We start from the raw sequence: 22211 nt of genomic DNA, 5'->3' as shown, positions 1-22211 counted from the left end.
ACAAGCCAAGAAGAGAAGCTTCAGAAGAAAGATCCTGCCGACCTCTTGATCATGGACTTCCGGCCCACAGCATTGTGAGAAAACTTCTTTTATCTAAGCTACCCAATATGAGGTTCTTTGTTATATCACCCCTGACAAACTAATATACATACCAAAGAGTGGAAATTGAGAGGACGCATTCTAGAGGTAATTTGGAGTCAGAATCAAGGAGGCTTGGGGAGTGAAGCCAGGGGGAGGGCAAAGTTAAGGACAACTGAAAGTTTTAGTTTCACATGTGTCTTACCCCCTCAGCAAGCTGGAAATCCCTAGCATAGAACCAAGGTAGTATATGGCTTTTAAAATCCACACAGGGCATTGTCCAAGATACCACATAAGCAAAACTGAATAAATGCTTATTTTGAAAACAGGCTTTCTTGGGATTTGGAGCATAGAAAAACCCATGGTTTAGCCTAGATTTTTTTTCTTTTCTTTGTGGTTCTAGGGATCCAACTCATGGTCTTGTGCATGCTAGGCAAGTGCTTTACCACTGAACTACACCCCCAGCCCATAAATGAATTTTTATTTACTCCAAATAATTCAGAATTACATGGAAGCAGGAGAAATAGTGTGACTGTTAAAAGAAGGGGCCCAAGAGATACAAATGCTGGAGCTGCTGAAATTCGCTGAAGAGGCAGAGACAGACATCTCTAATTGGCTGTGCTTCATTTATGAGGCTGGCAATTTGATGAAGAAGTTTTAAGAAAATTGCTAAACCCCAGGGAATTGTCCTAGAATAAAAGAAAATCATCTTCATGTTGTTTATAATACAGAAGCAAATGCCATGCTTTTTTGTCACTTTTTAGTTTTCACAAGTGTGTAATATTGCAAAGCCCAGGATAGGACAAAAGGATCAACTCTTCAGCAATTTCATTAGTTTTGATTTTCCTTTTAGAATGTTATCCTGTTCTCTATGTTCCTCCCCAACCACCTATTTCTTCCTCACTAGCAGTAACTAGAAAACACTCAGCTGACAGATTCTGGAAGACTGTCTTCCTTGGCCCTTTGTTTCTTCTTTCTCAGTCTTTTCCCAGTTGAAATCCAGATTCATTTTCTGCAGCTAGGTTTTTGAACTAGCTTTTAGCTCTGTCTTTTTGAAAATTCCCCTCTATTCAAATAAATAAATAAATAAATAAATAAATCCAAAGACATACAAGGTACCACTAAAATGTTTATTTATTGTTTTTTTCCCATCCCAAGAATCGTAAATAATAAAGCATTTATTGCAAATTAAATTTTACATAATTTTTTTCCAGAGGTCCTTTCTCACTTTGGGTAAAGCCTATGTTTATTTCAGAAGAGACACACTGTCCAGCTTCAAATGAGGCTGTCCAGGAAAAGCTTTCCAACCCTGCAGGATTGCTTGGCAATGCTTTCTGCTGATGAAAGATCTGAGAAGGTGCATCTTTTCATTCTTTCTTTTCCACTTGTTGTGTAAGGCCTCCAAATCCAATGCCTGTGGGGCCAAAATTTTTGGCATAGCAAACTGTGAATGAGAAAGGGATGAGGGAAGAGAGTGCATTAGTTACCAACATTATTCCAGGTCCTGCTGTCTGGACAGTGTTTTTACTTGAGACAACCTTTTGATAAATTTGTGCATGAGTTAACTTGTAAATATACTACACTTCTATCTGCTAATAAAAAATCTTGCTTAGACCTTTTTGCACATTGTATTCATGGATATATTCTTATTGGAATTGGCATAATCTGTCTCTGATTGCCTGCCCAGCCTTGAGCCCTGCCATTTCCCTGCCTCTGCCTCCTTCCCTAAACTCCAGGTGCATAGCACTACTTGCAATCCCTGGGTTATACCATGATGTCCAGGCTTAGGTCTCAATACTCCCTGTTCCTGGAATGCCCCTTCCCAAACCCACATTCACCCTTCAGGCCCAGAGAAACATGTCTTTCAAGAAGACTTTCCCTTTACCCTAAACTGATTGCTTTTCTCTATATAGGCTACTACACTATGAAGATTTTAGGGGGCTAAGATTTAGGGGGCTATGGCCTATAAATGTTAAAGACCCTCTGTCTCCTACAACCCAGAGAAAGCAACTGCCTATAGTTCCCAACCTGTCTCATTGTGGGAAAAGCTTGGGTAACCTAAGGTCTTGGTTAACAATGCCCCCTTGACCCCCTACCCATCACTCCTCCCACTCCCAAAACGTGGAGATTATTAAGACATTGTTAAGTGATGATGTACCACTGAGCAACCCAAGAGACCTTGGAGAGGCTCTGAGGTTGAAAACACATTGTCCTGGCCCTAGGGCATCTCCTCATAGTGTCAGGAAGGGCTGAGCTTCTCTATCCCCTACAGAAGACCAAAGGTTGTGGAGGAAGCTAAAGGCAGAGCTGCAAGGACCAGGAGGAAAGCCAGTTCTATCCCTGTAATCACTAAGTGACATGCAGCATCAGAAATGTCAGAAGGGAGGTGGGAGAGAGGAAGAGAAAGGACAGAAGGTAATGATGGAAGAAAGGAAGGAGGGAGGCTTATAGGAAGGAGAGAGAGATGTCTTGATAAATTCAAATGAGACCAGACTGAGTTTCTTCTTCCCAGTCACCCCTGTGTGCCACTCAGGTAGACAGTGTTTTTAGAAGAGACTGAAACTGTCTAGGCCTGAGACCTCTTCCAAGACCAGACACAGGACACAGTTTCCTCCTCTTTCTCTCTCCTCACAGGTACCAGCTGTCCTGAATCACTGAGCATCTACAAGCCTGTGCTTCAATGGAGAGGACCAGAGATGAATACATTTTACTCTCCATTCTGAAAGCCCAAAACCTGACAGGCCTGAGCTTCTCTGCTCCTGACAGACACAGGCAGGCCTCCACTCATGAGCACAGTTCCCTCCCAAGGTCCCTTAGGAAGACAAGTCTAAAGTAAGTCTCCAGGACCACTCACCTTTGCAATAAAGTTCCCCGTCTTTGTCAGTGACATTTGTAGACTCTAGACTCTTCCCACAGATGGCACAGCGGAAACAGGTCTTGTGCCAAGGCTGAGGGGCACAGAAGAGTTGCATATGAGGAAAGTGAGCAATGCAGTTTATTCCATTTTGAGTCCCCTGGCCAGCAGCATACAAAGGAATAACCTTTCCCTTCCTGAATGAAGCCCCAGAATAATCTTTCCAGAGGTTTGAAAAAAATGAGATGCAATGGCCATAGCTAGCAGTTCTCAGAATCCTGTAAATGGATTTATCATGAGGATTTGCATGTATTCCTTAAGAATAGAGTGTTGCTCTAGGGTAAAAAAAAAAAAATCCAGGGAACAAACTGGACAAGAAAGGACTCGGGCTTGGGGCAGTGGGTAATGTTTATATTTAATATAAAATTAGAGAAGAAAATGGGTGAAGAAATTGGCAATTATCCAGGCCATTCAGTCCTTTTCCTTTTGTTTGTTTGTTTGTTTTGTTGCAGATGGACAGAATATTTTATTTGTTTATTTATATGTGGTGCTGAAGATCGAACCCAGTGTCTCACACCTGTTAGGCAAGTGCTCTACCACTGAGCCACAACTCCAGCCCTCATTCAGCCTTTTTTTTTTTTTTAGTTTTAGGTGGACACAATATCTTTATTTTCTTTTATGTGGTGTTAAATATCGAACCCAGTGCCTCACGCATGCCAGGTGAGTGCGCTACTACTTGAGCCACATCCCGAGCCCTCAGCATTTTTTTTAACTCTATAATTCTGATGGCAGAGAGCAGCAGTCTGTACATTGCTTGTCTACCATGTATCACCCATTGGTCCTCATATGTCTATAAAGGGCTAGTCTTTGTGTGGAGACAGCCCCTATGTTTGAAGCCAGATTCTCTCCATATCCCTTCTTCTCTGCATTTAGTATTAACAGGATTTTTTTCTTAGGTCCACCTCCTTTGGTGAATAACTTGGCTTTGGGCCTGAAACTAGAGCTTATAGAGCAGTGTGCATTACTGTCTTGTATATTCAATGACTTTCCTGAGAGCCAGGACATTTGTAAGTGAGGATGCTTTTCACCGATGTGAGGCAGTGGTTGTGTGATGGCAGCAGCAGGTTGAGTTACATGGTGGTTACAGGTTCTCAGGGCTCACAACTTTCTGGAAGGATTGTGAACACTGATAGGCAGGGGCTTGTGTGCCTTTGTATTCCCCAGATCTTTTAACTGGGTGCCTTCCCCTTAGTAGAGTAATTCGTGTCATAGCAAACCACACCAGTTCTAGCTTTCCAAGGCAACTGTCAGGTGACAGTCACAGCCCCCCTACAGTGGGCAAGGATGTGTATCATCTAAAGAGGTTGTGGGATCTAAGAAATGAAGAGTCTGGCCCCCACCTTCCCAAAGTTCCAACTCTGTCTCTCATTCCCCCCAACTGATCTGATGGAGATGAACAAATCCCATGTGCCTCACACAGAAGGCCTTACCTTGCCACCTCCCATGACCTTCTCAGCAGCATAGACTGACTTTCCACAGCGAGGGCACTTCTCGGACTCCCCAAACTTTGCAGTGAACTTGGAAGGATTGCTGGTAGTAGCTGAGCGTGCTGGCTTTGGGGATCTAGTAGAAATAGCAAGTTAATGAAATGTAAACATCCTTTGGCACACAGCATGTGCCATGTGATCTTGAGTGAATTGCCTCACTTCTCTGAGCCTCTGTCTCCTCATCTGGAAAGTGGCACCTTACTCATAGAGTTGTTAAGAGAGTTAAATGGGGTAACATGTAAAAGGACTGATAACAGTACCTGCCTGGAGTGTATGGACTAATAAATGTTAGCTATAATGGGTTTAAATCCATCCTTTCTGTTGTAAAGCACTTAGCAAGTGTTCCGTGTATGTTTGTGTATGCTATTATCATTGTTGTTATTATTACTGTGATTATGTGTAACAGATTATTAACTGTGCTTGTTTAAGTTTTTCTGTACATTCCAGAAATCCACCAGTCTGCTCTCTACCTGAGTTGTGACAATTCTAGGTCAAGAACTCAGGTGTTAGCTCAGTGGCAGAGTGCTTGCCTGGTATGCACAAAGCCTTGGGTCAATCCTCAGCACCGCAAAAGAAAAAGAGAAAGAGAAAGTCAAATGGGGTCTTGACTGTTGGTGCTGATTCATACAAACACATTCCATGGACTGATGAGGCATTCCTTATTACCATTCAAGCTGTAGGCCTGCATCCAAGGGGTACCTGTCCCCATGAGGACAATGTCCAAATTAGAGGCACAATAATAGCCCCTTGTGTTTTGCTTCCGTTTTTGTTGTTGTTGTAGTAATTGTTGTTATTATTGTTTTAGTATTTTAGTGTTCCCTTGTATATTATGTCACTTGAGCCTCACCAAAGCCCTCTAAAAAGACAAAGCTATCTGCAGGAGAGCAAGGATCAGAGAGAAACTGCCCAACTGGTGGGGCTGGGATGACCCCTGGTCTTTAGATTCTTGTCATTCTTTGGGCAGCATTGCAAGAAAACCCTAATGCCAAAAAGTGAGCTGTAGATAACCCATGGCAGAGAATGCCCTTAGTTTCATCTTCTTTAAGAACAGTCTCTAGCTGGGATAGTAATAACGTTAGAATGAGTAATCACACATTCCCACACTTTTCCTGGGTCTATGGGTGGTTACTTTCTTCTAAAGGGACCAACAACTCCTCAGATGGCTTACCTGCTCTCTGGGGGAGCCTTCCAGAGAACATTTCCTCTTTGGGCTGGGTCTTTTGGGACCACCCACCCCCCCACGCTACCACCGCAGAACTGAGCAGGGACACCAGCTGACTGGAGAGCAACAGTTCTGGGCCAGGGGATTAGTGTGATCATTAAGGATGTGGACCCAGAGGAGCAGACCCGTAGATGGAGGTGGCCTTTGTGATATACTACTTTCTTAGACTGACTTGGGGGAAAATCAGGCAGTATATGGACAATCGGCAGCCAGGCAGACCCACAAACAGTCTTAATAGGTTATTTATTTATGAAAGGCTCATCCCATCTCTGTTGACCCCTCCTCCTACGGTTGACATTAGTCATCTTACACCCAAAGGAAAGAAATCTTTTTAGTGACAAGCACACAGAGAATGGCCATTGGCTTCCCTGCCATATTTATGTGATTTACACAGAAACTCTCAAAGGGGAAGAAAAGAGACTCCATGCAGTTTTGCAAAGGTCAAACAATCGAACATCTGTACATTCTGGTTTTTCTCTTGACATGCAAACCAAGAGCCATGGTGTAAAACTAATTGCCCTTTAGAAAGGCAGATAATTTAAAGAAAGTCTTTGGAGAGATGACACATTGTTAGAACTTGGTCAGACTGAGTATTCCTATTGTTGGCAAGTCAACAATAGAGTCCATTCTCCCACTTCCAGAAAACGTTGCCATGGGAACGGAATGAACTGTCCTGGTAATTGGAGACTCTAAGGGGCGGGAGGAAACTGGGCAGTAACTCACTGTTGGAACTGCAGGCCGAGGTGCTCTCCCGTGTCAGTGCTGAGACAGCCGGCGCCTTGTCCATAACCGATTCCTTTGGGGCCATACCTGCGCCCATAGCAGACCTTACAATAGATCTCCGACTCATGAGCTGCTACTGTGGTGCTGTCCAGAGCCTTCCTGCAGGCCACTGCCAAAGAAAGGGAGGATCAGAGAAGGATCTAGAGTTGAGATCCTTCTCCCCTTTCCTGTACCCACAGTCCAAGAACACAACTTTGATTCCTGAACAGAGCATCTGTCCTAAACTGTAGACTTCAAGAGGGTCCCAGTTTCACAGATGAGGAAATTATTGGTACACAGAAAAGGGAAGTGACATGTGTTTAATCTACTAGGTAGAAATAGGCAGAGGCCAGCAGTGGAGATGGGTGTGTGGTCTTAAACCGGCTACGAAAATATCCCAGGACAAGAAATCATGTTAGATGATACCAAGAAGTGAGTGAGCTTGTGGGGGTGGGAGAAGTTTGGGGCAGAAGAAGAACTTATTTTTCCCTAATCATGTAGGAATCAGGACTGAGCAGTTTCTGTACTTACCCTGGCCTATGAAAGGCACTGTGAGATTCAAGGAGATAGTCAACATTGAGATCAATTTAGGTCCAATTCTAGAAGCCAGGGAGGGGCAGAAAGAACAGACCTGGTCCACAGACTCCTTAGTTTTACATTGGCTCAAGTCTACTGGTCACTATATATTACCTCCTATGAAGTATCCCCAAATTACAAGGCCACCAGTCCCCTTTTTTCCAAGGAGAAGATTTATAGATCTTTTTTTAAACAAATCTGAAGGCAAAAACTTCTAAAGATTTAAATTAAAATGTCAAATATCTTATTTAATTTGCATTGTACATCAATAATACATTGATTTGGAAATGTTACTTTTTTTCTCGTCTCACACAAATTCAGGAAACAATTGCATCCAGTTCTTTCTCTGCATCCTACTTACAGCCAGAAAATCACTTTGGGGGCAGCTGCCCTAGTGTCCCTAAGCAGCTCCCCTTCACTTCTGTCTGCTTCCTTTGCAAGGCAGTCCTATTTTGTACCTAACTAGGAGCTGTCACCTGGAAATTGTATCTTACAAAGGCCTATTAGCATAACATTCTGGCAATTTTAAAATAAATGAAGGATTTCTCAGCTTAACAATTTTCTGTATTGCTCTGCAACAATGATCCTTAAAGTGCTTATAATAAGAAGATCATATCCCCAGTAACGATAAAATGTGCATTAAATTTGTTTTTTTTTAACCTTTTTCCATTGAGTAATATCTGTAATCAATCCAGTAGGAATGAGGTTGTTTCAGGCTAACATCCTTCCTCAAATGCCATTTTGTTGTTTAAAAAAGATAAAGTAATTGAATGCAGACATAAAAGAAGTGAGGTAGGATTGGCCGGGAGTTGATTGAAGGTCTAGGAAGACAGGCAGTTGATGGGAGGGAGTCCATCCAACTAGTCTGTCAATATTGTGTAGGTTAAATGTTCTCAGTTAAAATAAAAAGGTTTTAAATATATAAGGCTTTGAATATAAGGCAAATCTTTTTATAAAGAATAATTTTGGGGGGAGAAAATGCTGTATATTGGGGCATAGAAGACCTGTCTCTGCCTTTCTTGCTGTCAGTTACCACCCTCCATGGCAAAAACTGCTCACATGTTTGCTGATATTCTAGCTACTGAGGTCTTGGAGGGCAAAGCTGTTTTACCTTAATATCTCCAGAACATGGCTGAGGGCCTGGGCCAGAGTTAATCCTGTGTATGTATTTTGAATGAATGAATGAATGAATGCATGTGTCAGTGAAGATCAGCCACTTATCTACAACTATACAAGAGTAAATTGCAGAACCGTAGCTGACCTCAAATTCTTTGATTCCTAGTGCTGTGCTTTTTCCCAGGCTATACCCTATGTGACCTGGCCACTTCTGTAGTGGCTTCTTAGTATCCAACTAGCTTTTGTACACAGATAGAGTAGAGCTGTACTGTCCAGTACCATAGCCACATGGTATGCTGTAAGCAAAAGATGCATACCTGATTTCAAACACTTAGTACAAATACAGAAAGAATGTAAAACACCCCATTAATAGCTCATATGAATTATAGTATTTTCAATATATTAGGTGAAATGAAATGTTTCAAAATTAATTTTACCTTTTTTGTATACTTTCAAAATAATGGTTACTAGAACATTTATATATTAGTTACATTATATCTCTTTTGGACAGCACTGGTATAGAAGATTAGTCTGGAAACTAATTATGAAGATTTATCTAGAAGTTAGGAGAACGCTGGCCAAGGTGCAAATAAAGTAGACTCTGCCCCTTTCAATTCTATTTTCAGCAACTGGAGGTTTGCCTGTGGACAGGTAAGTCTTATGAAGATAGAAAAGTATGCCCCTCTCTGGAGCCCTTCTGTTCACCACTACTGAAACTTACACTTCTCAGACCCCCATTCCCACCTATTCCAAAGAAGCAACAAAGGGTTAAAAAGGGATGTACAGCAAATGCTCAAGTCCATCCTTCCATGGCTCTATTGAACAGGGTGCCTTCCTGCTACCTGGTTAAGATAAGATACCCCTACCACAGATAGCTTCCCAATTATTTCCTGTTCTCACCCAGACATAATGAAAGGTTGGAAAACTTGTATTTCCAGCTCAAGAACCCAGTTTCCTGTTCATAATAAACTATGCAGTAGAGATGAACAACCTCCTATAGACGGGGGAAATGCAGGCTCACAATGGTGAAATGACTTGCCCAAGTAATACATAATGAAACCCAGGCTCAAACATATATATGTATTTCTTAAATATCTATATCTATATCTATCTATCTATCTATATGTATATACATAAACACACACACACATTCCTTTCTTATTCCAATTCAGTGTTCTTTCTAAAATTTCTCATTTCCACTCTTTTTAATAACAATAGCCATTTTTAAGCAGAGGGTTATGGAATGAACTCTCTTGATAATCAATGGATCCTGGATAATTGTAATAATAATAATGAATAATAATGATGAATCTGAGGAATGTGTAAGATGAATTAAAAATAATTAACCATCATTAAAACCCAAAGTATCAATCAGTAATTCCTCCAACCCAAACACTCAGAGAAGTGCTTCCCCTTTTGCTTCCATGGTAATTATATTTGCTGTGGGAGCTAAGTGATCATGAAACTCCTATATCTGATAAAATGTTACTATTTCTAGCAATTTGAGATTAGAGTATCTCCCTGCCCTAATACATGCTGCCCAGCCCTTGAAGTTCTGTTTCAAACTGTATGGACACTTTGCAGCCACTGGGCTGAGGTATGGGGGTGAGATGGGGATGGGGGATGATGTAGGGAGGGAGTCTGCCAAATATGCAGCAAAGCCACCTCTTAAGCCAGACCTATAGAAGGAAAGCAGAGAAGATAAGTGGCCATTTCAAAGCCTTGGTTATTTTCTCCCAGAACAGGACTAGCTACTAGGAAACTGTAGAATGCAATGGTGTCAGAGAGCACTGGCTCTATGGCAAATGTGTGTGACCAAATGTGTGTTACAGATGGGAAATGACTTGTCCAAAGTCACAAGAGTCTGGCCGTGGACCTCAGGGGCTTGAAGCTACCTCTGGTTTTGACATTTGTGCATCTATGCTGGATTCCCTTCATGAAGTCACTGGTTCCCAGGCCCTGAATTTACAGAAATAGCATGTGTTGCCTCCTACCTTACATAGGTTCTCTCTTAGGAAAAACTAGTCACAGTTGGCTTCAGTAACAGCTGGCTGGAGGTGGTGGGGGTGTGGGAGGAGAGGAGTGGTGGGGGGGGGGGGTTGGGGGGGGGGGAGCAGGGGTAACAAAACAGAAAGCCAAATCCACCCTGGCTTTAGATAAGTGCTGGCTTCCTATCTCTGCCAAGTCACATTTTGTAAATGTCACCACTGGGTCAAGGGTTTTGCCACAGAGAGCAGAGGCAGGCCAGCTTGTCCTGACTGTGAGCTGCAGGAAAACGACCTCTGAGTTGGGAGCGTGGTTGGAAGAGGGTGCTGGGTACTCAGGAGAGCACTGTTCCTTCTAGGTGGGACCCATGGGTTATATTCCTCACATGTTCCTGGGCCAGGCTCCTACATACTGACATCAACCTACAGTACCAGTGGTTTAGGGAGAACTTTGAAATGCCCTCTGGATGTGGAAGGCCCTCCCAAGGTATCCACCCAACTCACTGCAGTGGAAACAGGTCTTATGGAAACTCCTTCCATTGCACTGGATTTCTTCCGCATGGTAGACAGTCTTTTCACAGGCTCCGCATTTTGCTCCTCCACCCCAGTTTGGCATCTTGAAGACTCTCTGATCAAGGTCAAGTCTAAAGAGGTTATAAAGCAAATACTATTAATTTAGGAGGCCCCAAAAGTGAATCAATCTCAAGTAATGCAGCAATCTGAGAACCAGGATCCAGTCCATTTGTTTGGTGGTTCATTCATTCATTAAGCAAATAGCTAATAATGTGCGAGTTTTTGAATAAGCTCAGATACCCAGGAGGCTTTGAGTGGTCATTTTATCACTTTAGGACTCAGTTTCCTCTTCTTTTAAATTTCAATAGCATCTTTCCCTATTTGTCTCACAGTGTTCCTAGAAGGGATGGATGCTAATTTTGATTATATAAAATATGTACCAATATAAATACTATTTTCCATACAAAATGTTTTTTTTTAAAGTTATTCCATCAGGAAAGAGAGTTACCTATGAAAATAGTATTATTTTCTTGTCTAGCTCAGGTCTTCCCCTGTCATGCTCCCCGTACTGGGGATTAAACCCAGGAACACTCTACCACTGAGCTATATCCCCAGTCCTTTTTTAAATTATTTTTAAAAAATTTTGAGACAGTCTCTCACTAACTTGTCCAGGCTGGACTTAACTGCCAATCCTCCTGCTTCAGTTTCCCAAGGGACTAGGATTATAGGCGTGCACAATCACACTGAGTTTAGCTCAGGGTTCCTTTAATTACCCCAAATCTTGCTAAAATGCAGATTCTAATTTGGTGAGTCTAGTAACAGGCAAAGTTGATGCTGCTAATAGTGAACTACCCTTTGGATAACCAGGCCTTACTTAGCTTATTTTGCTGATAAAAATACATGTTTTATTCAGATTTATTCCATATATACATATACACTATATTTATTCCACACACACATACACACACACACACACACACATACACACACCCCTTTTTAAGAATATCATTTCCCAGACAAGGAAATGATGTCAGTGGTCTGGAATCTACCTTATGTTTTCAGGTCCCCTTAACTAGCTCTGTGTATATGGAAGAATTATAAAGCTTCTCTTTACCTCCTCCTACCTGCATAGTAAAGATAGCCATGCTTTTCCCTGCTGCTTCCCAGTATTGTTTTAAGGAACAAATGACACCATACACGAGAAGGGATGTGACAGAGTTCATAGCACTTGACAGGAGCCTGACAACGATACTGACTTGCCCCCTGCACCCTTGAAGCTCATTATGTTGCAAGAAGCTGCTTATAGGCACAGCCAAGGCTGTCCTTGTCTTCTCGCCAGAGGATTATGTTTATGAGACATTAACCAAAGAAGAGGATTTTTAAAAATAATTTTCATATATCATATCTTTAAGTATGACTCCAAGTTTTCAGTTCTCCAAAAGCAGAACTGAAATAAGCTGTCAATATTTAATGAAATTTCTGAAATCCTGCCAGTCACCCAGAGGGCTGAATTTTTACAGGGATCCTTTGGTTTCTAAGAAGGCAGGGGTGTCATCTTGTCATTGTCACTAAGCACTATCAGGTCATTCCAAGTGGCTTCTCTGACCTTCACTTTCCCTTCTGGGAATCCAGTCACCTTCTTATAATAGTTGGCGATTAATGCTAAGCCCTCCTGGGTCAACTGCTCGGGATTGTATCTCACAGTCTCCCAACAAAGACAGTTTTTGCTAAGAAACAGAAAGTAAATAGCAAACAGACTACTGAGCCTGACACTAGGACTGAAGGGAATGTTCCTGTCTAAATACCTTTCTGAAGAGCTTTTCCTGCTCAGAATAACTGAGGTTAGCTGGGAACATCCTATCCTTCCTCTGATAGAAGCAGGGTCTTCTGTTTAGTTAGTAAAATTTTAGAAAATAGTGTTAAAAACAGGAAATGGGGGCTGGGGTTGTAGCTCAGTGGTAGAGTTCTTGCCTAGAACAGGTGAGGCCCTAGGTTCAATCCTTAGCACCACATAAAAACAAGTAAATGACAACAAACAAATAAATAAAATAAAGGTTAAATTCTTAAAAAAATAAAAACAGGAAATATGGTATTCCTATTTCTTTAGAGCAGTTTGTTTAGTATAAGAGAAAGAGTAATGGATTTTGAATGGAAAAGCTTGGAATCAAGCCTATAGTCCTTCCCTCCCTCCCTCCCTCCTCCATACATTTGCTACCTGCCTATCATGTGTCAAGCATTGTACTAGGTCTTGAGTAGCAGATCAAGGAGGTGAAGAACTTGTAAAAATGAGTATTTTACCAGGCATAGGAGCACATGCCTGTAAACCCAGCTACTCAGGAAACTGAGGCCAGAGGATCACACTTTCAAGACTTTCCTAGGCAACTTAGTGAGACCCTGTCTCAAAATAAGACTTTAAAAAGGGCTGAGTATATCTCAGTGGTAGAGCACTTGTCTTGTATGTGCAATAACTTGGCTTTAATTCCCAGTATAGAGAGGAAGGAAGGGAGGAAAGGAGGGAGGAGGGAGGGAAGGAGGAACAAGAGAGTAATTTGTGTCCTTTGGCATTGAGAAGCTCATGTTCTAGTGACAAACAGAGGCAGGAGCCATTTTACTCTGGACCAGAGAAGAGTCTTGTGAGATCACAGAGGAGATTACATTCAATTAGGGGTTTGAAGGTTGAATAGGAATTCAGCAGATAGAGAAAGGGGGAAGGAAATTTCAGGGAAAGAAAAAAATCTTGATATACTTAAAAGAGCCTAAATAGTTTACTTTAGATTCCATTTTAACCATAGACTTTCAGAGTTGGAATAGATTTTTAAGATTGTCTCATCTCCTCATTTTTTAATTAATTTTTTTATTTATATATGACAGCAGAATGCATTACAATTCTTATTACACATATAGAGCACAACTTTTCATTTTTCTGGTTGTATGCAAAGTGCATTCACACCAATTTGTGTCTTCATACATGTACTTTGGATAATAATGTCTGTCACATTCCACCATCATTTCTAATCCCATGCCCCCTATAACCAAGGTGTGACAAAAAAGTAAACATTTGGAGGTATTTTCTTAACTAATTTATTTTTCCCAGATGCCTCCTCTCAAGAAAGATAATACATGTTCTAAAAAGAACAGAATCAAATAGAGGATAAAGTCAATATATGTCATCCAGGAACATGACAGTGACACTTATAAAATTAAGGATGTAGAAATTTTCAGTGAAAACAATTCTGGGTCAAATTTCTCATTCCATATCTTCAGAGATATCATTGGTATGTACTACAAGTTAATGGGAGACATATTTGCCTTTTGGGATATATATTTTTTCAGTAATTGCCTAGGCATACTTTTCAAAATGAGGGTAAGATTACAGATAATACCTTCTTCACAAGCTAATGTGTCTTTGCAAGCTTGTTTTTAAGTGATCATAAATATCTGACATACACATATCAGAACTGGAAACCCAAAATAGAAATCTGTGAGTATTCTATTAACAGATGCTATTAGTGGTTCCATTTCTAAAGATGGGAGCATAGCAATGCAGGCTAAACACAGAAAATGTCACATTTCTTCTCCCAGTGTTCACAGAGCAAAAGTCAGAGGCTGTTTTAAAGAATCCTATATCCAAAGATGTGGATTCTAACCATGATCTTATGACCTTGAACTTGAGTGGAAAATGTGGATAATATTATCTCTTGCACAGGATTGTTGTGAAGATCATGAAAAAGGATGAAATCAAAATCAGTATTGAGAAGCCAAAACAGCAAGGCACCATTACCCACTTTATTTCAGGTTATTCAAACAGCACCAATGTGCTAATTAAGTCCCAATGATTTGAAAGTACATTTAGGTCCTGGCTCACAAACATAACCTTTTCATCTTCCACATTGCTTCGGAATTCCTGTGTCTCAACACTCTCCTAGCCAGGCTTGGAATGTAAATGTATCCTGGCAAGGTGCCAAGAGATGGGCCATTTGTTTACCAGTGTTGCCTGGAACTGGTGAGGGTCATTGAAGGTGGACACCAAATATAGGTTTGCCCGTCACTCAGCCCCATTTGTCACCTGTGTCACAATCTCCATCACACCACCTGGCACTACCCTTGGGGCCCACCCTGAGATGGCTGTTTGGTCACAGACAAGCCATGGATCAGAACTGAAATGAGGCAGTTGGATTTTTATGAGGATGACAAAGCAGGGTCCCTGTGTCAGCTTGGGACAGGTTGGAGTACAGTCTTGGATACCCAGGGCTCAGTGAGAGACAGCCTTGTGTAGACTTCTTAGCCGGTAATGAGGTGGAAGAGAGTGCCTGGAAATGTGCAGTAGTGGGGGTGAGGGACAGGCGTAGGCCAGAGTTCTGTGCCTTCTTGCTGTTTCAAAGCTGTATAATCTGGGAAAACCGTTCAACCTCTCTGAACTGTAACAGTAGTTCAAAGACAGGACAATAGTCCTTGCCATCACTATTATTTGGAGAATTGCTTCAGTTCTGTTAAACCACTTTGTAAACTGTATTATTAAATTTAAGAGCTAATGAGCTCTGCTACAATGTGAAATTGTCATGTATTGATCTGAAAAAAAAAATTTTATGCTAGGGTTTAAACTCAGGGGTATTTAACCCCTGAGCCACTCCCCAACCCCTTTTTAGTTTTTATTTTGAGACAGGGTCTTGCTAAATTGCTTAGGGCCTCACTAAGTTGCTGAGGCTGGTTTTGAGCTTCAGATCCTCTTGCCTCAGTCTCTGGGATCATAGGTATGCACCACTTACTCAGCTCCATCTGAATTTTTGAAAGAATAACCAATCTTGAGCACATTCTTCCTAATCCAACTTCTTCCTTCCCTTCTCCAACTATGAACTGAAAGGCAATATCTTAGGTCAAAAGTGGAAATGGTACATAAAATGGCCACTTAGTGATTCAGTTTCTTCTTCTAAGGATCAGTTGAAGAATTTTGGAGGGAACCTTAGATCAAGATTTTGAGCAGAGATCTCAAATGACAGTGCCACAATGTTTTCAGCTCAGCATTGGCTCTCTTGGTCACCCTATTGACTCTACACAGTGTGTTTTGTTTGTTTACACTGGCTGAGATAAAGATCTTGGATCATAGGAATGCATATCTGGAATTTAGGAGATACTCATATCATTACTAACATGCTCACATTACTGAAGCTGACAGGTCTGGATCACAGCCCTTGGGCCAGACACTAAGCACATCTCATAAGCTGCCACGTACTGCTAAAACATAGGCTTCTCAGAGAAAGTAAATGGAGTCTTAGGGAAATTAGATCACATGACTGGGATGTATTTCAAGACTAGATTGGAGCTCAGATCTCTTGACTCCAAAGCTGTATTCCCACATTAACATTAGCTACTATTTGTTTACTACTCATAAGTTGCTTCACATATATTATCTTTAGTACTTAAAACAGCTCCACACAGCCAATTTTGTTATCCCCATTTTGCAACTGAACACTGAGCTGCAATTCAAACCCCAGTTAGGCTGGTTCTGTATCCAACAAACTGGAGAGGGAAAAGAGTTGGCATCTCCATTAACCAAACTTCTAGTTGATTTGAATTGAGTCCTGACAGATCTATCCTCTCCCTATGGGACACAGCACTCATGGGAGAAGTAGCAGAGAGTTTGACTCAATAAAGGACTTTCTAAGAGTCAGTGCTATTCAAACATGGAAAGGGCTCCTTTGGGACTGGAGAGGTCTTTCTAGCTATTGATTTTCAGCTCTTTAGGTAATAGATATCCAAGTGGCCATGATGCCGTGAGGCCCTTTCAAAGGTTCTTGACAGCTCTGAGACAGATTTAAGGATCTGAACAGTGAATGAAGCCTTTCCCTGTAGAAATCCTGCCCAGTAGTGTCCCCTCTCAAACACTCCCTCTTAGTTCAGGTAACAAAGATGACATAGTATCATGGTGGACCTTAGCAACTTACTCAAATTCTTGAGCCCTGTCCTCAAGCATGTAAAGGCAGGATGAGAGAGCGTGTATGGGAAGACTGTTTTCAGGTTGAATAAGATAATATCTAAGATGCTATATATAAATTCTTAATACCCAACAGTTATTTGATCATTTTAGTCACTTTCATTATTTCTACTGTTGATGGTGGTATTATTACTTGATCTCCAGCTTTCAAACCTATTTTCAAAAAGCAAGCAAATCTCTCTCTGCTTTTTTTCCATGGCCCTTCTGGTGCAGATCATGAACCAACTATTTCTCAGCCTCTGGAATGTGTCACACACATGTGGCCAGACCAGAAGTGAGGCAGTCCCCTCACGGTAGAGCAGGTTGCCTGACATCATTGGCTACAAATCAGACAAGGTCCTGAGTCTCTGCCCCAGACATCCCCTGCCTCTTTGGCAGCTCTGGTTGAGCTCACCTTGCTGGTGATCTGCAGTTTGAAGGGAAGCAGTGTGCCTGTCCCACACAGTGGCCCTGTGGCCCAGGGAAAATACACTCATCTGCCCTGGAGTAGGACACTCAAGGTCAGCGGCTTCCTCCTAAGCTGCTGAACCCAGATACATATACAAATTCTCCCAGCATTGGCCCTTTCACAAAGCCTAAGAAGCATAAATTGCATTATTTCCCAGCATGGAAATAACCGGAAACATAGGCTCTCGCTCAATTAAAATGCAGGCAAGGTAGTCACACCCTCAGACTAAGGTGGCAACACATGGTCATGTTACACCTTTTCTGAAATTATCTCCAAGTCATGACCCACTGTTACTGTCAGAAACTCCCTCTTTGTTCTAAGTTGACCTTGATGCTTTATTTTTAAAGATAACATTGTATCCTATTTTATCCTGGCTCTGTTGCTTTGTGGACATGTGACCCTGTTCCATTACTATGCTTTGAACTTTAGTTTCTTCCTTGAGAGGATGACATTTTCAGGACTTTGCATGATAGTTAAATAAGTTAATACTTGTTCTGAGACTTCCTAGTGCAATTAACCAAGCGCCAAAGTACAATTAGCCCTTGCCCAGGAAGACATTGCTCATGGAGGCTCAGAAACAGCTTCCATCCTTCCTGACCCTTCAGAATATTGCTGTTTCCCTTTCTGCTTTCCTTCCCTGAAAAACATATGCACATTTTTTCACATTTGCAGGCATCACATCTCCCTCTGATTGTGAAGCCTAACAGTCCAAATCCTATTCTCAGATATCTGAGCAGCATGCTTGTAATTAGAAGGCTGCATGCCTAGTTGTGTTTCCTGTGTTATATCCCTAGGCCTGTGTCCTTCCTCTTGTAAACAAATTAATCATCTTCCAATGCCTGATCAGTGTCTTACCCACTCTGACCCCTGGACTTTTATCTTCTCCCTTGTACAAAGCAGGAAACCCTCCACACTCCATCAGGCGTGGCCCTGGGCCATTTCTAAAAGGCCTTGGGTATTTGTGTAATTTAATTAAATGTTCCAAAGTACTGTATATACTTTATCTCTTTCAATTCTGTCAAATTCTGGAAAGATAGGTGGCCTTACCTTAATTTTACTGTTCAGACAATGGAAACTGAGAAGCTAAATGATATTCAGAGTTAGAATTCAAACTGACTCTTTGATGGTGCCTTTGTTCTCTTCCCTTCTCAAAGTTTCTGGGATTTCTGAATTTGTTTTCTACCTCTTTTGAGAGGATTTTCGTTAATTGCCTGTTGAATGCTGCTAATCACTAGCCCTCCTTCTTCCCGACTCTTTCTCTCACTCTGTGTCCTGCCTCCCCATCTCTGATGGATGGCTTGTACGTGGGATTATAGAATATTTGTCTTTCCAGGCCCTGGGGAACACTCACCAAACCCTGGGTTGCTGTACCTCCTGCCTAACAGCCCGGGCTTATTTCCACTGACCACAGATGACTAGGTTGTTCAGAAAGGAACCAAAGCCACATCAGAAAAATCTCCCACATTTTCTGGGTCATAAAGAAGTTTCACATACATTGGATATACCCAATCCCAAAAGTAAGCTGAGGGTACCAGCTGTCTCCATTTCCCTTCCTCCTTGCTGTTCTTGCCTTCCTTCCGTGACTGGTGCTGCCTCTACCTGTCCCAACCTTGAAACAGGAGGTGGTCAAAACCTGCTCATTCAATAGCTTTCAGTTGCATTTAGACAAAGCTTTCTTGCTGGTCACCAACTCCTCCTTCTTGGAGGAGTCACCACCCTGGCTCAGGGAAGGAGCAGAAATTGGAAGCAGCAGCTTTGATCTTTTGGCAGCATTTCCACTCAGGCCATTAGTTAAAACCACTTCCCAATCACAGCTATGCCTGTCACTCACATATTAAAAAGAAATTCTTGACAAAACCTAGAGGAAACACTGGGAATCACCCCTTGCCCCTAGCTGGGAATTATCATCTGATTAAATAAGAGCTTTTAATGGATTTTCAACTTGGCAGTTTCTTTTTTGGGATCAGTTTTGATTAATTTTAAATGATTAAAAGTAAGCTGAACATCCTTGAGATATAAAAGCTATTTTTAAACTAACAAACCTGAAATCTCAGTCATTCACTCCCACCTTTTGAGTAGCATAATTCAATGTACTTTGAGCATGAAGATCTGTCTTCAGTGATGCTGCATCTATTAAAACTGCCTTGGAACTCTAGAGTACTTCATAGTTTAGAAAAATATCACCACATTTCTATGGATCTTTGAAGAAGAGGAGACCAAGACCATGAGTGGGAACTTCCTTAGAGTTCATCCACTAGTTATGTAGTGGGTTTGGGACTAGAATGCAGATCTATTTTCTTCTGCTTCCTGCCACCCCAACTAAGACAATAGGAAAAATTCCTCCATGAAAGTGGTTTTAGAAAAAATAATTCCTTACTCATATCTTTGTGTTAAACATTTCTTTGTCTTAAACACCCTTTGTGTTTTAGTGCATGTGTGTTAGTGCTGAGGATTGAACCCAGGGCCTTCTGCATGTTAGGCAAATGCTCTATCACTGAGGTACCTCTTCAGTGCTTGAACCAAATATTAATCTTGCTTCTTGAATTTTTAACAACTATACAATCTGAATGTCCCTGTACACAATCAGAGTCCCAACCGCCACCCAGCCAGCCCACCCCCAGATCAAATGCCGGCTTCACTCCACTTACCTGCCCGTGTGGTCTCTGTCAGTTCAACTGAGTGAGGGGGGCTCTCGTCCTCTTTAAATATATAGAGGCTGTCACCAGCTTGGCCTGTGGAGGGAAGAGTAGGAGGGAGGCCGAGGGGAGAGGATGAATGAGACATGAGTAACACAACTGCTATCAGAGGCTGAAAATAGCCTGTGACCACAGCCCTGAGTTTTGTTCCCCTCACGCCAGCTGGGAGGCTCTTGGAGAACAATATCACTTGGGGTCTGTTTCAATTGTCAATTGCCTATGGTACCAAGAGATCAATTTGTGGAATGTTTATCTTCTGATCAATTGGTTAGAATGGAAAGAGCTAAGAATTTATATCTAAAGTCGTTTCGCCAGGCCCCACACTACTGAATGTCCTGGAAATGGACACAAAGTACCTGCAATGACTCATGAGCCATGTCTGGGAATCCTCTGGAATTCTGAGATACAGGTCACTGTGCTCGTGAGGAGAACTCAGAGCTAAAAATAAGAGTGATGGGGGTCTGAAGCGACACTGAGCTAATCACTTCAAGGAAGCATGGTGGGGAAAGCCAGCTGATCATCAGAGGCCTGTCTGTCTTACAAAGAAAAGTTCTCTCTCAAGTTTTGAGCTACTTTGTTCATCATCTTTTTCTGTTTAAGAATTTGATCCAGCAGTTCATCATTTTTATCATCAAAACATTGTATTTATGACAAGTTAGAGATAGACCCACATTTTCCTTGGAGGTTGAATTTCTCTTTGTCTGGAATGCACAGTTTGGTTTTGGCCAAGCATCATGGATCCACATGAATCATAGAATTTAACAGCTGGCAAGAAGATCAGAGACTTAAAGAACAATTTTTTTTTTATGTTATGGATGGGGAAACTGAGGCACCTAACCCAGAGCATGGCAGGGTCTAGATTGGAACTCAGGTCATTTGTTCCTTATCACTTTTTACTCATGTTGACTTGGATGTCAAGATTGGGTATAGCTGGACTCAAACAGGAGGTTTCTGAAATGTAGCCCTTCAATCATCTTAGCTCTTCAGTTACCTCTCCACAAAGCAATTGGTTGAGGGATGGGAGATTTCACTGTCAGGAGGGTTGTGATTTCACAAAGATAGCATCCATGGCACTCTTCACATGAGCCGTCCTTGGTCAGTGTTCTCATAGAACAGCATGTGTCTGTCTTAGAAATGAGGCAATGATAATTGCCTTGTAAGGTTAAGGCTAGAAAGGACTTCAAAAGTCTTCTCGAATAGTGGCTTTCAAAATTGTGCATGTGTATGTTTATGTTATCAACATTTTATCCATAGATAAATAAACATCAATGTATAAAAAGTTAAAAGACAGAGGAGCCCGTAGTTGGCACCATCATTGCCATGTCCCCTTACCACACCCTGACTTGCCTTTATACCCCTGCCCACAGCAAGACATGTAGATCATCTGGATTTCAGTTTCAGATTGTAATTAGCTGTGGTCATCATACATTAGTAGCTATTTAAATATAATAAATTTTACTATTTTCTTCATTCAAGTGCTTCTTGTATGTTTTTTGTATCTTACGTTTTAAATTCTCTGTGTATGATAGAATACATTATTGATGAACTCGTTGAGTCTGTGTTAGAAACTTACTAACGTCTCTCATAATTGAAAAGGTCTTAGTATTGGTTTTCTAAAGTTGCTGGCACAATATCACATACTGGGTGGCTTAAATACAGAAAAAATTTATTCTAGACAGGGTGGTACATGTCTGTAATCCCAGCTCTTTGGGAAACCAAGCAAGAGGTTTGCTAGTTTGAGACAAACCGAGACCAAGTCTCAAAATAAAAAGGGCTAGTCATGCAGCTCAGTAGTACAGCACTTGCCTAGCATGTGTGAGGCCCGGAATTTTTTCCCTGGTACCAAAAATTTAAAGCATTTTTAAAATAAAGATTTATTTTCTCACAATTCTGAAGGCTAAAAGTCTAGGGGCTATTGGTGTTATTTTCTTCTGCTTGGCTTATAGATATTCTCCTTGTGTCTTTATGTGGTCTTCACTCTATGTGTCTATGTCCTAATCAATCTGTCTCTCTCTATCACTGGGGAATGACCCAGGAACTCCACCAATGAGTCACCTTTTTTATTTTTGAAATAGAATAAAATTTATGTTCTTGCTAAACTGCTGAGGCTGGCCTCAAATTTTCAATCCCCCTGCCTCAGCCTCTTGAACGGCTAGGATTGCTGATGTGGGTCACTGCACCTAGCTCCTAATCTCTTCTTATTAAAGACACCATTCATACAGGTTCAGGGCCCACCCATATGATTTCATTTTATCTTAATTACTTCTTTGAAAGCCGTTTCTCCAAATACAGTATCATATTCTGAGGTACTTGGGGTTTGGACCTAACATGTGAATTTGAAGGAGACCCAATTCAGTTTTAATTTTGCCTTCCATTTGAATGCTAGTATGGTTAAATTTAGAAGTTGTCCTTGATATTTATC

General features: G+C 41.5%; 1 protein-coding gene across 1 annotated transcript; it reads right to left on the bottom strand.

The window, feature by feature from the left end:
• Window positions 1-1194: 1194 nt before the first annotated feature.
• Window positions 1195-19831, bottom strand: Csrp3 (cysteine and glycine rich protein 3). Its single transcript, XM_046438137.2, has 6 exons — window positions 19742-19831; window positions 10645-10784; window positions 6425-6593; window positions 4423-4555; window positions 2933-3026; window positions 1195-1522 (listed from the first exon to the last, which is right to left on the bottom strand). Exons 2-6 carry the CDS (start codon window positions 10754-10756, stop codon window positions 1446-1448), a joined length of 585 nt encoding a protein of 194 aa, XP_046294093.1. The 5' UTR covers window positions 10757-10784; window positions 19742-19831; the 3' UTR covers window positions 1195-1445.
• Window positions 19832-22211: the final 2380 nt, after the last annotated feature.

The sequence above is a fragment of the Marmota monax genome, unplaced genomic scaffold, assembly GCF_021218885.2.
Source record: "Marmota monax isolate L192 unplaced genomic scaffold, Marmota_monax_Labrador192_F-V1.1 WCK01_AAM20220418_F8-fsc00061, whole genome shotgun sequence".
In the NCBI taxonomy this organism is placed as follows: Eukaryota; Metazoa; Chordata; class Mammalia; order Rodentia; family Sciuridae; genus Marmota; species Marmota monax.
The sequence above is the reverse complement of the archived record's forward strand: the minus strand, read 5'-3'. Positions and strand labels throughout refer to the sequence as shown.

Excerpts from the sequence above, each read along its gene's own strand:
- Csrp3 (XM_046438137.2), bottom strand. The coding sequence starts at position 10,756 with ATGCCAAACTGGGGTGGAGGAGCAAAATGCGGAGCCTGTGAAAAGACT. Across the intron at positions 4,556-6,424 it reads CTCGGCCTGCAGTTCCAACA|ATCCCCAAAGCCAGCACGCT; the intron begins GTGAGTTACTGC and ends TATTTCTACTAG. Across the intron at positions 3,027-4,422 it reads AGGTCATGGGAGGTGGCAAG|CCTTGGCACAAGACCTGTTT; the intron begins GTAAGGCCTTCT and ends TGTGCCCCTCAG.